The following is a 17,188-nucleotide window of genomic DNA, read 5'->3' on the forward strand; positions in this document are numbered from 1 at the left end:
CTCAGGCACTCACACAGGGGAGTCCTCCTGGGCAGCTAGATTGATTCTATATCTTGCATCCTGCATCTTGCATTTGTACACCGCTAATAAACTAGCAAGCATAACACTGGAAGTAAAAATTTAAGATTAATCTTCATTTTTCCTTTTTCTGCATACAATTTGTGGATCATATTATGTTTTCTCTTCTTAGACTGCACTACAGTAGGGAGCTGTTGAGTTGAGAAGAAATGAGAAAAGCTACAGATTACCCCTGTATCAGCTGGTTTTGCATGCAAATGTAGATATTCCCTAGCTAGAAAAACATTTCCCTGAACTTTGAAGGCATGTTTGATAAGGCCTACTTACGGTATTAAATGTTACATAACTTTGACTTAGATTTGCATAGAGAGTCAAGTCTTTTATTGTCTTGGACAGAATCTAATTGGATGTACTATATAAATAAAGAACCCATCCTATTTTTTGGCATCTAAGATTTATTTCTATTTTTTTGCACATCTACCATAAGGAACAGCTAAAACATCACAAATTAGGGAATAAGCATTTGGGTTCACTAGAACTCTGTCTTCAGGCTTAAATGTTCATTAAAGACAAGAAAAGGGAAAATGTGTGTCATGGGCATATGTCATCATGAAACATATTTTTCTCTTCTCGTCTCAATCTTTGGCGGGTTGACCTTACTGAATATCCACCTTGAAGAAGAGTTTTGAGTAATTCAAAAGCTCACTCATTACATTATTGCAGTAATTTAGGAACTAACAGTAGGTATCCAACGTAATGCTTACAGTGGATTTTTTGGAAAGAGAAGCAAACCAAGACCACCTAAATATCTTTATCTCCTCTGATCTTACCCCTGATTACTTAAATGTATTTTAAAATTGTGTTCTTGGAAAAGTGCTTATAATGTTTGGCTCTGTTTTCTGCTGCCTTAAGAAAGGAAACAATTGAACATTATATCTCATTAATAGAGTTTATAAGCAATTTTCTTCCAATGAGAATTTTTATTGGGATAGTCTTTGTTATAGGTTGACACTGGTTCTCAACAAATCAAATTATATATACAAGGTGGTGGTTGCCACCCTGTGGTGCCAGGATTAAGCAATGAAAATGATTCAGTATAAACTGCATCCTATTTAATGGTGTTGTAATGAAAACCCATTAGGCTGCAATCTTATACACATTTTACCTGGAAGTAAAGTCCACTGAATTTACTTTTGAGTGCACCTGTATAGTTTTGCACTTTGAATCTATATTTAGCTTATCTATATTTGACTTATATTTAACTTAAACATTGGATCAATTCTATGGGTAGATTAAATGGCTAGGGTTGCTAAGCATTTGCCCAAGATGAGAAACTTTTTTAATACACTGGACCTTGAGTAATGCTGAAGCTGCTGTACCTCCACCAGTCTTCTTCCACATACCCCAGCTGTGGTGCAAAATTAGTCGTCCTCACCAAGGTTGGTTGGAGAAGAACAGGGTGGAGGCACAGAGGTTACAGATTTCCTCTGTGCATCAGAGCATATAAAAGCTCAGCCATTGTCTTAACGCAAGAACTGGCAAACCTGCTGGTCACAGTTTTGTTTACAATGAAGTTGCTAGGCATCTGGCCTGGTTCTGGCCAAATAGGCATAGCCAGGGCCTGGGAGTGACGTACATCTGGAACATGCATCCAGGTATCCCTGTTGGCCTAAGAAGCTTTTAAAGGGATCTAGGCTTAACATTTAACATTAACATTAACATTGGGACGTGGGTGGCGCTGTGGGTAAAAGCCTCAGCGCCTAGGGCTTGCCGATCGAAAGGTCGGCGGTTCGAATCCCCGTGGCGGGGTGCGCTCCCGTTGCTCGGTCCCAGTGCCTGCCAACCTAGCAGTTCGAAAGCACCCCCGGGTGCAAGTAGATAAATAGGGACCACTTACTGGCAGGAAGGTAAACGGCGTTCCGTGTGCTGCGCTGGCTCGCCAGATGCAGCTTTGTCACGCTGGCCACGTGACCCGGAAGTGTCTTCGGACAGCGCTGGCCCCCGGCCTCTTAAGTGAGATGGGCGCACAACCCTAGAGTCTGTCAAGACTGGCCCATATGGGCAGGGGTACCTTTACCTTTACCTTTTAGGCTTAACATATCACTTGTTCTGAATGATTCTTGTTTAGTAGGCTTCTTTTGTGGTCCAGTTATCCTATAGTCCACTTCTTTTGCCAAAACCTCGTGGTGTATTAACCTTGGTTGTGTATTAACCTGAATTCCCCTGGTACCTTCTTGGGCACCGTAGCTAGGGAGACACCTGAAGGTCTGGTTGAGAGAAGGGGCCCACAATCCAGTTGGCCACTAGCTCCTTGTTTATTTTTGCTGTGGCAATTTTGGGTCGCTCTTGAACCACTTTCTGGCTTGGCACTTCCAATACCTGCACTCACCTATGTGAAGACCCTTGGTAAAGCCCTCCCAAAGGTAACCCACCACTTGGCAGTCTGGGAACAAAAACAGAAGCAAGTGCAAGGCAGCAGGGTGTACTGGAGTTAGGGCAAGGGAGCATAGGACCTGAGGTTTGGGTGGGTGATTACTCCCTCTCTCCCACACCAGTGGAAGGGGCAGAGTGCAAATATCCTTCCTTAGTCCCCCCAGGACCACAGCCCCAGGGTCCTCAAAAGAAGCTGTGGGGGGGCATGAGTACAGGTGCTAGTGGGTTTAGAGTGGAGAGCGAGGCAAAGTTCACACGCGTGCATGACCTTACATTGAGGTCTTTGGCAGGCCTCCTGATTAGACTTTCAGCAAACATGGCGTAAGGGGTTCCGCTTGGAAGCAGGGCTTGTTTGTTTAAAGGCCCTCTGACCTCTCCCTGATATGGGGTCCACCAGATTGAACCAGAAAACACTGTTATGTAGATTCCACATGGCATGGGGATTGCTGGAAGCCCTCTTATGGAAGGCCTTGTCATAGTGGAATAGCCCACTCGGTGGAATAACCTGAACCCTCCTCTTTTTTTCATACCTCCAAGATATTTTATGTTTCCTTTTCCCAATTCAGGAGGCAACAACGTAAAAAGGTAAATGTAATAAACATTGGCCCCAGCCCTGACAAATTGCTACATGCCAATGGTGGGTGGGACAAGAGGGAAAGTAGATGGAGCAACTGATGTATCTCTAACATTTTACAATAGGCTACTTTCCGGCCACGCAAAAGTTAGAGGACATCTCTCTGCCCTCCATCCAGGCAAACAAGAGGCGTTATCACAGTTCAAGAACACGTTCCAGCCAGAAAAGGCACTATTAGATTGCGCAGAGCAGAGCTGGGGAGGAAGCGTTAGCTTTGGAGAGGATATGGCCTGGCTGATTCTTCAGAATAGAAAAGGCATAAGGACTTCCCTGCTTCAGGTTGGAGTGGGGCCAGGAGGAACCGCACATCATAAGGGGTGGGGTCAAATGCACAGCACCACAGCATGTTTATTTAGTTATTTATTGCCCATTCACGCAAGCAAGATATAAAGGGGTGTTTTATCCTCACTTGAGTGTCTTCTCTCCATTGCTTTGCATTTTTGTAGCAAGTAATAAGGCTTCTAACCAGGAAGTAAAGTCACTGTTATTGTTGGCATGGGGACAGCATTACAGTAAAAAGGAAGTTATTGATTTCCACTGAAAGCCAAACAAATATTATAGAAGTGAAGTACTTTACTGCTGAACTTAATGCAGGAGTAAGCTGCTTGAAAAGGCAGGTGTGAACACATCCATTTGTGTCCTTCAATTGCTAATATATTATTAGCTATACTCTGTTCAGCAACCGCAGGAAGAAGTCAGAAAGCGGAAAGGGTGTGGGAACTGAGTATTTTCATGACATCAGTACTGTGCCCATCCGTACTGAACATTTCAGAAAGATAACATCATTTTTTTAAATAGTCTGTCCAATAAAAAGAATCAGACTGTTTTATAAAAGGAAATCACATCCTCTACAGTGCCACGAGGTAGTCTCTCTGAAGTCAGCACTTAAGTCATAAACTATATTTACTTTAAAAATCATTATGGGCTAGTTTATGTGGAAATAGATTAACCATGGGAGGGTTTAATTACTCATTTGTGCCTATGGGCAGCTGACAATAGTGATTTTCCTTAGGCAAAAATCTCCCTAAGTATTATTCTCCAAAAATAATGTGTGTATCTGGTCTGCCCGCTGCACTATTCAGTAACAATAAAGCAGCCTCCCTTCACCCTAATTTCAGCCTTCCTGTGTTTATGCAGGGTGTGTGTGTGTGTGTGCGTGCGTGCGTGTGCTGGAGGAGAAAATATATAGTAAACTGAGTGGGGGGAGCATATCCGTCCATTTTTTAAAGCTTTTTACATTTTTATTCCGTTTTTCCTTTAAAAACATTATATACAGGATTTGATTTGGGAGCAAGGGGAAACTCCCTGAGTTTATAATGGTGTCAACAAATTACTCATTAATCCCATAAGATGCTAGACTTAATTTCATGATGAACAGAACAATTCCTTTCACCATGAGATTTCAGCATTCTAAAAAAGGTGAAGGATTTAGAAAGATGAAAAGCTGCTCTCACCTTATTTAAAATACTTTTGTAGCAATTACCACAACAACACAATGAAATGGTTCTGCTTTGAGGAACTAAAATGTTATGCTCCAGGAAAGAGCAAAATATCTGAAGAATTCTCTTGATTATCCAAAATCTGGATGTCCCAACAGACCTTCAGGATGATAATTCATTTATTGCTCATTACTTTATCCCACCCTTTTTATTTTAGTTTATTTATTTAATTTCTATACTGCTTTATATTTTTAAGAAAAACCTCAAAGCGGTTTAAAATCAAGATCCTTCTTCCAAGATGCTAATATATGGTTATCTCACATTATCTGTAGTTTAGGCTGCAAAAGAGTGACTTAAGTGGGCAGTGCTATGGCAAGGTCTGCCGGGAAAAGCACCTTAGGATGCTACAGATACCTGGCTCAACCAGCATTGAGGCCCCTATGTTGGTTCAGCAGATGATTCACTGGTGTAACTTGTTCAGCTGGCTGCGCTGAAGCCAGTGTAAGTCCCCCCAAAAGGGGTATTCTGAGGCAGGACCAGAGAGTGGGGACTTAGGCTGTTTACCTTGTTCAGCTCAGTCATGTGACCTGGCAACTTGGCATAGACACTATTTTAAAAGCTTGTTTTCCATCTACAAGGCTTATTATAGGCAAAGCAGCAGCAGCCCCACTTCTAAATGAGATTTGGACCTGGTGTAATGTTACATTGCCTTACCCAAAGGAACTGAATGAGCTTCATGCCGAATGGAGGTTTGAAGCCTGGTATCCCAGAGGAAGTATTAACATTGGTCCATTAGGCTACACAACAAAGAGGTATTACTTGCTACTCAATGTAAACTGATAATAAGTTTTATTTCATTAAGTGCTTTTGATCTCAGGGTTAAAAGATAACTAAGTTTTACTCAGACCCATTTAACTAAGTTAATCATGTTCATCATTTTTGGAGTAGGACTAGTATTAAATACAACCCAATGACAATACTTATATTTACTGTTTCATGCCACAGAGCGAACAAGAACTGCGCATTGTATATATAGAGAGAGAGAGTGCCAAAGGTTTGGTAAGCAGCTGAAGGTATCAGCCTTAGAAAAATGAATGGGTAGAACAGTTTAAGCAGCACCCATGACATAAAGGTAGACTGGTAATTTTTTTCTAGAGATATTTATACTCTTTATTATTTCCTCATGTTGCTTTATAAAACTTATCCCCCATTTCCTCATATTGTGAAAGACATGAAAATATTCAAAGCAGAGAGTGGGTGAGGCTGTAAGACAAATAAAAAAAAGTACCCTGCTTTCATACCTTGCCTTGCTTTGGATGATGCAACAGTTCTTCAGAAAGGGAGTAACAACAATTATTTTGGCAGGATTGCCAAGAATGTGGTTGTCATGCCAGTCCCTATGTCAAGGAATTGAATTTGACCTCATCACTTATACTGCTTTCTATCCTAAGTAGGCAAATCCAACTAATCAGATTACTCCTTATCTGTTAGCTAACATAAATGCATACGAAAGATAAACAAATGAGAAGAACAATGTTGCATTTGTACTTCCTGCTTTTCTCCCACTGCCATAGCAAAATTCTGACCAGTTTCAGAGACATCACTAATGAGAAGCTATGTACTAGAAAATGAAAGCTTACAACAAAAGGCTAAGAAGGGTACTAAAAGCGGTATACAGAGTGTGGAAAGAGGGAATAAAGAATCTTCTGTTATACATACAGGGATTGGCAAGAAACTTGAGATAGACAAGCAGAAGTACACAGGCTCTGGCAGATGGAGAAGATGACACCAATGGTGGGTCCAACAGTCAAGAAGGTGGTTTCTGCATGTGCTTCAGAGGGAAGTGGGGGGCAGATGAGACACATCAACCTCATCAACCATCTAGAAGGAAAACTCTGTTCCTAAACCTCCACTGCCTTATGGAATATATTTGGGAGAAGAAAAGGTTAATAATAATAATATAATAATTTTTATTTATACCCCGCCCTCCCCACCCAAGGCTGGGCTCAGGGCGGCTAACAAGCAATAATAAAAACAAGTTGAATGAATACAACTTAAAAACAAGATTAAAATACAACATTAAAATATTGAAACATTAAAATAGTAAAATGTAGCCTCATCGCAGGAGGAGAAAGGAAAAGAAAAAAGAAAGGTGGGGAGGGAATCAAATTGGCTCCAAGCCAAAGGCCAGACGGAACAACTCTGTCTTACAGGCCCTGCGTAAAGAAATCAAATCCTGCAGGGCCCTGGTCTCATGAGGCACAGCGTTCCACCAGGCCGGAGCCAGAGTTGAAAAGGCCCTGGCTCTGGTTGAAGCTAATCTAACTTCCTTAGGGCCCGGGACCACAAGGGTGTTGCTATTTATGGACCTTGAGGCTCTCCATGTGGCATACTGGGAGAGGCGGTCCTGTTGGTACGAGGGTCCTAGGCCGTGAAGGGCTTTAAAGGTCAAAACCAGCACCTTCAATCTGACCCTGTACTCCACCGGCAGCCAGTGCAGCTGGAAAAGCACTGGGTGAATATGCTCCCATGGCAGAGACCCCGTGAGGAGCCTTGCTGCAGCATTCTGCACCCGCTGGAGTTTCTGGGACAGCTTCAAGGGCAGCCCCGCGTAGAGCAAATTACAGTAGTCAAGCCTGGAGGTGACTGTCACATGGATCACTGTGGCCAGGTCGGGGCGGGAAAGGTAAGGGACCAACTGTTTACTCTTCAACTGTTAAGGAGTAAACACTACAGAAATATGTAGTACAATCCCTAAGACAGTTGGAGGGTGCCTTGTACACCGCCTTCTGACAACTCCTGCAGCCAAGTTGATACAAAACACTGCTCTGCTTTCCTTTAGACCATTATCAGCGTGACCAAGATGGGGGTCTTATCGTCTAGGCAGCACAGGACCTCCATACACACTGCCCAAGCTTGCACCCTGGGGGTAACTTTGGTGCTGCTAATGCCGCAGACGGCTTCACTCCTGGAGGCACACACCATTGCCTGTTGAGACAGATGGATGCCAGATTGTGTGCATATGTTTGCAGGGGTAGTGCTTGTGGATGGATAGAATTGCCCAATCCTCTTCTAAGCCAAACTAATGAAGAGAACAGGAGAATTACAAAAACTTTACATACTTGCAGTAGCCGGGCCGTACCAGGCCCGGGTGGGCCCTGTAGGGTGACTCTGTTTGGAAATGATACCAGAGTGCAATACTGTGGGGTTCACTTGGGTCCTATCTGCACTATACATTTAAAGTAGGATGCCTTCATCTGCCCCAGATGCAAGAAAACATGCCTCTACTGCATCATACTCTACTCCAGCATAGGCAGGCGGTGCAGCCTTCCAGCACTTTGACTTCACCCCTAAGGGCACACTCCTCCATTGTCACCTGAGGCAGATGGATGCCAACAAATAACACTTTAAACAGTCATGGGATATGTAGTTGGGAAGGGCGTTGAGAGTTAGGGGGCTCTTATTCCCCTCCTAGTGCTAATTTCCATGGTTTCTTGGGAAGTGGGATTGATTGTTAAACCACTCTGAGAATTACAGTTTATGTGGGAATGAATTCGGGTCCCTTGAGGTCCCCCAGTCCCAACACCAGGAGCAGCTGGACACGCCCCAGCTTGGGCTGTCATGCGCGGAGCCCGTTATCTCTTCCCCTCAGGGGTCAGAGAGCAGACTCATCACGCGGCTGTTATCCGAAAGTTAGTTTCCCCTCAGTTATGGTTTCGCTCACATTTTCCACCCGCCAATCCCGAGCGCGCTCTTGCCCGCAACCTCCAACCAGCACGCGCGCGGCGGCCTTGGGGTGTTAGCTAATACCGGGAACCGATAACGGCGGAGGCGGTTCCTCGTGTGGCTCCTCCCTCTCCGCCTTCCTCTCAGCGGAGCCTCTGAGGCGAGGCCGCTGCTCACGCCCCTTGGCCGGAAAAGCGCGCCGCCGCCTCTCCCTTCCCGTCGAGTCGTTTCCTGGGCCCGCTCCGTCGCTTTGCTTTTCAGCTGCGGAGGGAGCTGCGGCGGCGCTTTCTCTTTCTCTGACTCCGGGCTCTCTCTCTTGTACGATGGCGCCTCTTCCTGGCTTCCCTCGCGGGGGGCGGTTTCCATTAGCGCTGCCGCTGCTGCTGCTGTTTTCCTCGCTGTCCAGAGTTCAAGGTGAGGGGGGGGCGCTTCGGGATGCCCGTCGGTTCTTCTGTCAAATGGGAGGCGGCCCGCCTCCCTCCAGAGACGGATCATGTCCGAGGGCGAAGCAAGGCTTTCTCGGGGATGGCGAAGGCAATTCCCGCGTCCAGGGCAGGAGGGAACTAGGAGCCTGTCTATGTTTACCTGAAGTTTGCTCTCTTACCCACGTGTTCGTTCTTATTCTGCTCCGCCTTCTGCTGTGACAGCACTTCAGATATTTGGAAACAGCCGCCACGTCTCCCCTTAAATCTTTCTTTTTTCCAGGCCTTACTTCATAAGAGCCTCCTTGACTAATGATGTCAGCACTAAGATAGGCAGCCAGGCAGTGCTAGACACAGAGCCACATAAGATCACTGCATGCAGGGGAGGGCTCTTAAAAAAGCGACAGCCTGCCTACCTGATGCAAGAGCTAGTGTCATAAATGAGCATCCATGGTATTCACAACATACCTTGATTTGAACACTGCAACATGCTCTATAAGCACATTGGACATGTGCTGGACAGGCCTGGCATTTGAATACTATGTGTTTGTTTCCTTTTGCTGTCTCTTTGAATACAATTTTTATTGCATGGACTTGAAGTAGTTGTGAGACAGCTACCTAACATTCCAAATGGCATTTGCAGTTACTAGAAAACATGTAAATTTATTTGGTGCATTATATGTCACTAAAATTTAAGGGTGTCATTATCTTGTTGCTTCCAAAACTTCCTAAGCAGGAATAGCCAAGTATGAAGCGCTGAGGGTAAATATGTTTTTTGTACATCGCCTCACTTCCAATAAGAGGATTGTGTATTAATTCTTGAAAAGCTGAAGGCCATACTTTGGCAATAATATATGTATTTTAGGGTCAACCAAAAGGTCACAGGCAAGGATTCAAATGAACTAGGATTTTGTTGGGGATTTGTCATGATTGCATCACAGGATTGGAAGAAGAAAACATAGATGTAAGAATTTGCAAAATTAATTAATGGTTTCATCTACTCAAGATCCTTAAAAAAAACCCAATGCTGCAATAGTTAATTGCTTGGCTCAGTACAGTAAGGCTGCAGTCCTATCCTCACTTACCTTCAAGCTGAAGTCAGTAGGGCTTACTTCCAGGTAGCTATGGTTATGATTGCTCTGTAAGTCTTTCTGTTGCCAGTCTTGTTCCAACAATGCTCTGTAAATGAAATCCAGGAATCTGTTAGGACATGGCTCTCATTAGATCCCATTAGAGGAAAATCTCGTAGACATTTCTTTATGAATCATCCAGTGTTCAATGCTACAATGAACCTTCACTTCGCTCCCATAGCTTCTAAGCTTCCTATCAATTTTTATTTCCAGGTGATTGCACCCATCTAAATGTACCTAATGCTAGCCTAAGGAGTGGGGATCCAAAAGACAGTTATCCTGATGGGACTGTTTTGCAGTACCGTTGCATTCCAGGTTATGAGCCTATTCCTGGAGTGACTCTTTCTCTTACGTGTCTTGCCACTTCAAGATGGTCAACAGAAAATCCAAAGTTTTGTCAAGGTGAGTTTCACTTACTTTGCAGAATATGTAAAACTATCGAACAGCCACCTTAGATCAGAGCAGTGGATTAGAGGAGATCCAGACACTTTAAAAAGTTAGGAAATAATACAGAAGGGTTTTCTATTGTAGTATGTTGAGGGCTTAAATTGGGAAACTAGAATATTCTAAGTATTACTCCTCCCAGTGGTGGACTTAGGTGGTGGATGCCCTTGGGACTGTAGTCACAGCGGTGCTTCTAAGAAACAAGAACGGAGAAAGAACAGAGCATCCTGGGAGGAACCCCAAAGTTTGCAGAAGTACCAAATAACAACTTTTAAGAAACCAAATAGGCAAAAATAGCCTGATGAAGATGGAACATTAATAATAATAATAATAATAATAATAATAATAATAATAATAATAAATTTTATTTATACCCTGCCCTCCCCAGCCAGAGCCGAGCTCAGAGCAGCTAGCACCAATAAAATCACAGTAAAAACATAATAGGGGGAAAAGAGGGGGGGGAGAGAAAAAGAAAAAAACCAATTTAAAATACAGGTTAAAATGCAATTTAAAATGCAGCCTCATTTTAAAGTAGCTGATAAGGTGGTTATCAGTTGGTTGGCTAACAGCCGGGGGCAGGAACTGAATGGAGAGGATGAATTTGTTTGGTGGAGAAAGGGCCTGACTGGCTGTCTACCAACCTTCTCTTGGAAGGTGACGGAATATCACAGCATTTTGTTGTAGCTGGTCCTATTTGTTCTTTCTAATGCTGTTTCTTTCTAGTCCTTTGCACTGTTGGCCATTATTTATTTTGATTCCAAAGTTCCATACACAGAAAAGTATTTCCTTGTGTTTAAACTGAACCTGTGTTACGTTAAGCATGATGTGTCCTTCCTAGTTCTAGAATTAGATGTAATGGTAGGCTCCTGTTCTCTATTCACTGCCACATTCTGCATGCAAATGCATTTTTCTTGCATATCTCTGAAGTATTCCCTTTTAAATTTAACAATGATTACACATAGATGAGGGTTCTGCTTCAAGCAATCCAAATATATAAAAGATGAGATTGACCCAAAAAAGGCTTAAAACTGGCCTTGAGATGTCAACATGTTTGATATACTGTTCTGATTGTTAAGCCATATTAAATAACTTTTACTAGCTATAACATCTTATTTTCCAAAGCTTTGTTCATGTGACTAATTCTGTTCAAATTTATAAGGTTACTCAATTAACATACAATTTAACCAGTAGGAATTTATTGCTCCTTGTTATGTTCTGAACAACCTCTCACTCTCCAGTACCTCATATTTGTTGCTCATTTCCTTCTCTATCTGATCTTAAGTCCCTGTCTTGCCCACCTAACACACCTTAATTGGATTTTTGAGGAGGCTGTGCCATGTATTTATAGTATACGACTGTGACGTAAAGCTCAGAAAGACCAGTGTGGTGATGCAGTGCTGCGAAATTCCACCAGGGTGGTGTAGCTTGTAGGGTGCTGGACTGGAGACTCTCTCTGATTGGCTGCAGGTGCAGCTTGCCTGAGGGAGGGGGAGTCAGTACTTTGGGAGGGAAAAGGAAAGGCAGTTGAGAGTTGACATAGGAGCATAAAACTCCAGAGCTGTGTGAGATGGATCTGTTCTGATGATCATATCTTTAGCCAGAGAAGGAAGTCTCTGAGCTTAGTTTGAAAGATAGTGATTAGTGCCATTTTTAGGAGTATACAGGAGTTCGCGTCTCCGCTCCTCCACATGCAGCTGCTGGGTGACCTTAGGCTAGTCACACATCTCTGAAGTCTCAGCCTCACTCACCTCACAGAGTGTTTGTTGTGGGAGAGGAAGGGAAAGGAGAATGTTAGCCGCTTTGAGACTCCTTAAAGGGAGTGAAAGGCGGGATATCAAATCCGGGGAAAAAAGAAAAACTGGGAAATTGAATAGGGGACAGGAGAAAGAGTTTTTAGGGAACACTCTACTTGGGTCTCCATTCAGTAAGAAGCCTCAGGAATGTGATTTATAAAAGTTTAGGAAAACTTGTCAAAGAACCCAAGTATTAAGACCTAAGCCTGTAACATCTATACAATTAAGTTTAAGGAACTGAAGTGAAGTGACTGAAAAGAAGCTGTGTGTTTGCCACCTTGTATGGAAGCCTATAACATCCACTAAATTTAATATAAATATAAATAGTCTGTTTCTTGAAAGATTTCTATCGCCTTACACATCCTTTGTTTTATTTTGTTCTGTAAAATAATACATTTTTTCCTATTTAATTTCTCCAAGTACCAGAGTTTTCCTCATTAAAGCAAAAAATTAACCAGTAGTTAATAGTTGGTTCACCTCAATTTCACAGCCCAAAGCTGTGAGAGACATCGGCAGCAACGCCAGACTTGTGGGAATTCCTGGCCTATGAGGGACTTGTATCTGGCTGCTTTAGCACCCATTTCCAGGCCAGGAGATTCAGCAGCAGAGTGGTTGTCAGAACATCTGAGAATGGGGGTTAAACCTATATAGCTCTTGGCCCTGTCCTAGTGAGTCTTCTCTGTTTTATTGTATTTTTATATTAAATATATAGTAAGCTGCCTTGGACAATAATTAGCTGTAAATTAATAGTGAATAGAAATTGTATTAGGCAGCTGCTATAGCAACCTCTTTCCTAAGACATTTAAACTGGACCTGAAGGTTGAACTAGCTTCTTTAGCTGGATGCTTTAGCTGAGATTCCTGCATTGCAGGAGGTTCAGCTAGGTGACCCTTGGAGTCCCTTCCAACTCTACAATTCTGTGATTCTTACGATATCATGATGGTGAGAGGTGTCAGCTGTGACAGCTGTTTTCCTGAAGCGGGTGGGAAGGATCTTGTGTATTTAGCATTTTGGAGGTCCTCAACCTAAAATAATGACTAGATGCTGCCCCAGCCTGATTTTTCCCCCACCATGGCTGGAGATGTAAAATTTCTGAAAAGCTGAAGGAATTGGGGGGGGGGGGGCTGACATTCTAGGCATGAGGTGGACTGACTGGAAAATATGCACAATATTTTCTTATTGGATCTGACTTCATTATTTTAAGAATATAAGTGCACAATAGCCTAGTAGGCACACAAAACTACTGTACTTAAAAGTACTGTACTTAACTGGCCTGTCATATTCATATGAAGGCTGGTAGATCAATTTAATTAATTAATTAAAGTATAACTGTTAAATTTATTTGAACAAAATGCCTTAGTTTTAACCATTTGAGATAAACACAAGGGTATGGAAGCAGTATTACAACTTTGTAGTCAACAAAAGAGAATTTTTAATTATCTCGGGTGTCTTCTTTTTTGATACTAGACAGTGTCAGCACTAACAAAACTTAGAACATCTATTTACCAGAGGTGACAAAAGGATAAGCGTACAATAAGGGAAGAAATGATCTTTCAGCTGCTTATAAATGACGGAGAAAAGAAACAACCCTAAAGGCCGGATGCAGCCAACGGATGACCTTATTATGAAAAACCAATAAAACTGGATACCTGTTAGAGAAGATAGTGTTTTCAAGAGCGTTTCCTGACTGTCTCTATTTTGCAGGTGGGATCCAATCTAATACCCACAAATTCAGCCAGCACAGTGTATTTGGTGCCTTTGTGCAGCAAACCTGCTGCTTTTAAAAAATAGGCTTCTTGCCGTAAAGTGTGTGACAGGAAAGTGCACTGAAGATTGTGGTATAACAGTTTTTTGACACAATGTTGTATAACCTCTCTACACACAAAAAAAAGCATGAATGCTCTAACAGGTCATCTGGAAATGACCATGGTTCCTGTAGTGTTGTTGGCATCCATCTGTCTCAAGACATGTGAGCAGCACCCAAATGACCTCCTAGGGATGCAAGCTTGGGTGGTGTGTAAGGATGTGCTGGGGAGCTCAGACCAGAAGACTTTTGGTCTCTTTTTTTGTAAAAAAAATTAATTAAATTTTCCACACACCCCCAAATTACATTATAACATATATCATAATTCACCAATCCCAAATTATCCCTCCCCTCCCCCCGACTTCCCTCAACCTCCTTTTTCTAGTTTATTTTCAATATCAAATCCTGCTTATTTCCTTTTCATTCATTTTTTATATTTAATCTTATAATTTATATAAATTTTGTTATTTGTAAATGTTTACTCAAAACCTGCTAATGAGTCCAATTCTTTGCATTGTTTCAGTAGATAAACTGAAAATGGTTCCCAATCTTCTTTAAAGGATTCTTTGTCCTTATTTCTTAGTCTGTCAGTTTTCCAATTTCGGCATATTCTGTAAGTCTTTCTTGCCATTCTTCTTTCGTTGGTATTTTATTGCTTTTCCATCTTTGTGCCAATAACATCCTTGCCACAGTTGTAGCATACATAAAAAGTCTATGTTTCCCCTTTGGCAAATCTTGACCTAAAATTCCTAGCAAAAAGGCTTCTGAGATTTTAACAAAAGTTACTTTAAACATTTTTTTCATTTCATTATATATAATTTCCCAATAATTTTTAACTATTTTACAGTTCCACCATAAATGATAAAATGTGCCTTCCTTCTCTTTACACTTCCCACACGTATTGGAGCTTGATCTATACATTTTTGCCATTTTCATTGGAGTAATATATCAACAGTAAATCATTTTCATATAATTCTCTTTTATTAATATACAGTCAATAAATTTCAAATTTACTCTCCATAATTTCTCCCAGTCCTCTAATTGTATCTTGTGCCCACTTAATCATTGTGAATTTCACCTCCTAATCTTTGGTCTCCCATTCTAATAAAATACTATGCATCTTTTTTTAATAGTTTAAAATTTTCATCTTCAATTTCTTTCTGGAATCTAGATACTGTATAACAAAAACCTTTCTTGTTATCTTCTTTAAATATCTCATTTAATTTTTGATATTGCAACCAATCTTGAACATGTTCTCTTATTTCATCAAAATCTTTAAGTTTCAATTTTCCTTCTTTCTCCTCTAACAATTCTCTATGTGTAGGCCAGAATTTTTCCTCTATTTATTTTTTTGACTATTATTATTTCTATTGGCCCACTTTTGGCCTCATTAATGTGGTCCAAAGGAAAGCAGAGCAATTTGTTTGGCACCAGCTTGGCTGCAGGAGGCTTACAAGGCGCCATCCAACCGTCTTAGGGACTCTGCTCTATATAGGGTTTACTCCTTAGCCTTTTCTTCTCCTGAAGATTTCCTGCAATGCAGCGGAGGTTTAGGATCAGAGCTTTCCTTCTCCTACTTGGGCTACCTTCCAAGGTTGAGGAGCCCCATCTGTCCCTAATCTGTCTATAGGATACCCTTTAAAAAAAATATGAATGAATCAAGGTTGCATGTGCTAATGCTTGTTCTGATTTTTCTTTTAGGAAGGCTATGTCCTGCTATAACTCTTGAGAATGGCAGAATAATAAAAGCAACAGACTTGCGACTAGGTGATGAAATAACTCTAGGCTGTAATGAGGGGTGAGTTTTAAGTCAACGTTTGTAACACATTGCTTTGTTTAAAACTCCTGGGAGGGGTTGGTGACAGACACATATTAACTGCTACCATATTAAGCATTACTGTACTCTTAAAAATCAGCTCTATCTTATAATTATAATCATGGGTGTCCACAGAGAGGGTATGGAGGGGAGTAAATGCTCCAAATAAATTAATAAAGAGGGAACAGATCTACTGTTTCTGGTTGATTTTACTACCTAAGCAGTGGCAATTTGTATTCATATTTTTCATTTTGTTTCCAGGCAGCCCTCTGTTTATGCACATTCAATATGGGAGCAACTGTGTATATGCACATTGCGCCAAACCTGGAAGTGACCTGCAAAAACATCATAAAGATGTCACTGAAACATCATGGGGTGGAGCAGGGTGTTTGCAGGTTTTTTCCAATGGGTTTTAATTAAACATGATTTAACCAGCATGCACAGTGCTTTGGAACGTAACCCCGGTTAAACAGGGCTGCCCATAATTCTCATTTGGCAGAACCGCTGTCTTTCTATGGTTGGACGGCATCCGAATGTCTTTCCAATCACTGCTGAAATCCTCAATTCTTTCCCTGTTTCCATTTGCTCCATGCAGCCCTTAAGTGATTGCACTGCTGCTACAAGCCACTTCACAGCTCACTTCACAGAAAAACAATATGCCAGAATAGCACCATTACCATTAGACTATAATAATAATAATAATAATAATAATTATTATTATTATTATTATTATTATTATTAATTTATTAGACTACACTTCAGGGTTGTCATGTATTACTCTAACTTCTCCCTTTCTCCAGCAAAATAGATATAAGAATATGTTGCAAGGCTTGTTTAACCCACACTTTTGCAGTCACAGTCCTGCCGCTTGCAATATGGTAAAATAATGATGGGTTTTATAGATAGTTGTGTTGGTAATGTGATTTTTTTTAATGGTAATCAAAGGTGGAGACTCGCATAGCTTTAATGAAATACTACATGTTTAAAAGATAATGAATTCCTGCCTTTACTGCTCCCCTTTGTTTTTAAGGTGACATTCCACTCCCCATCATAGCGCAGTGCAAAACCCTCATTAGATACCTGAATTGCATTTCAAGTAGTCCATATTGACCTGAGGAAGTGCACTATAATGAAATTAGAAAGCCCAGGCTCTCTTATGAAAGCACTACAGCCTATCATCCAAGCTATCAAGGTTTTTATGTTGGTATGACTTTATCTGGGCACTCTTTTTTAAAAAAGAAATAGTTCTGTATTGTAAAGTGAAGTGAATTGCTAGGTTGTTTCAACTTAGACTGACAGCAACCAGAGAGAAGACTTTTCAGTTGCAGTACCCCATCTATGGAATCCTCTCTTCAAGAAACTTCTCCTGACCATATTTTTGTAACATTTCAGCAACAACAGAGACTTTTTACTTGAACTTATTACTTGAACAGATTTTAATACTACTGCTGTGTTGTTTCTTTCTGCTTTTGTACTGGTGGTGGTTGGTTCCATTATTTTCTTTTTGTGTCAACTAGCAGAATTGTGAC

The 17,188-nt window shown here is 41.5% G+C and overlaps 1 protein-coding gene across 9 annotated transcripts in view; it reads left to right on the forward strand.

Moving 5' to 3' along the window:
- The window catches only part of LOC128416142 (complement decay-accelerating factor-like), a 56,326-nt gene that overhangs the window by 22,540 nt on the left and 16,598 nt on the right, over positions 1 to 17,188 (forward strand). For all 9 annotated transcript variants that reach the window (XM_053393398.1, XM_053393395.1, XM_053393400.1 and 6 more), the window contains 2 exons: positions 10,016 to 10,204; positions 15,545 to 15,641. In XM_053393398.1, the coding sequence (XP_053249373.1) occupies positions 10,016 to 10,204; positions 15,545 to 15,641 (286 nt within the window). The remainder of the gene's footprint in view (positions 1 to 10,015; positions 10,205 to 15,544; positions 15,642 to 17,188) is intronic.

The sequence above is a fragment of the Podarcis raffonei genome, chromosome 6 (assembly GCF_027172205.1).
Source record: "Podarcis raffonei isolate rPodRaf1 chromosome 6, rPodRaf1.pri, whole genome shotgun sequence".
Lineage (NCBI taxonomy): Eukaryota > Metazoa > Chordata > Lepidosauria > Squamata > Lacertidae > Podarcis > Podarcis raffonei.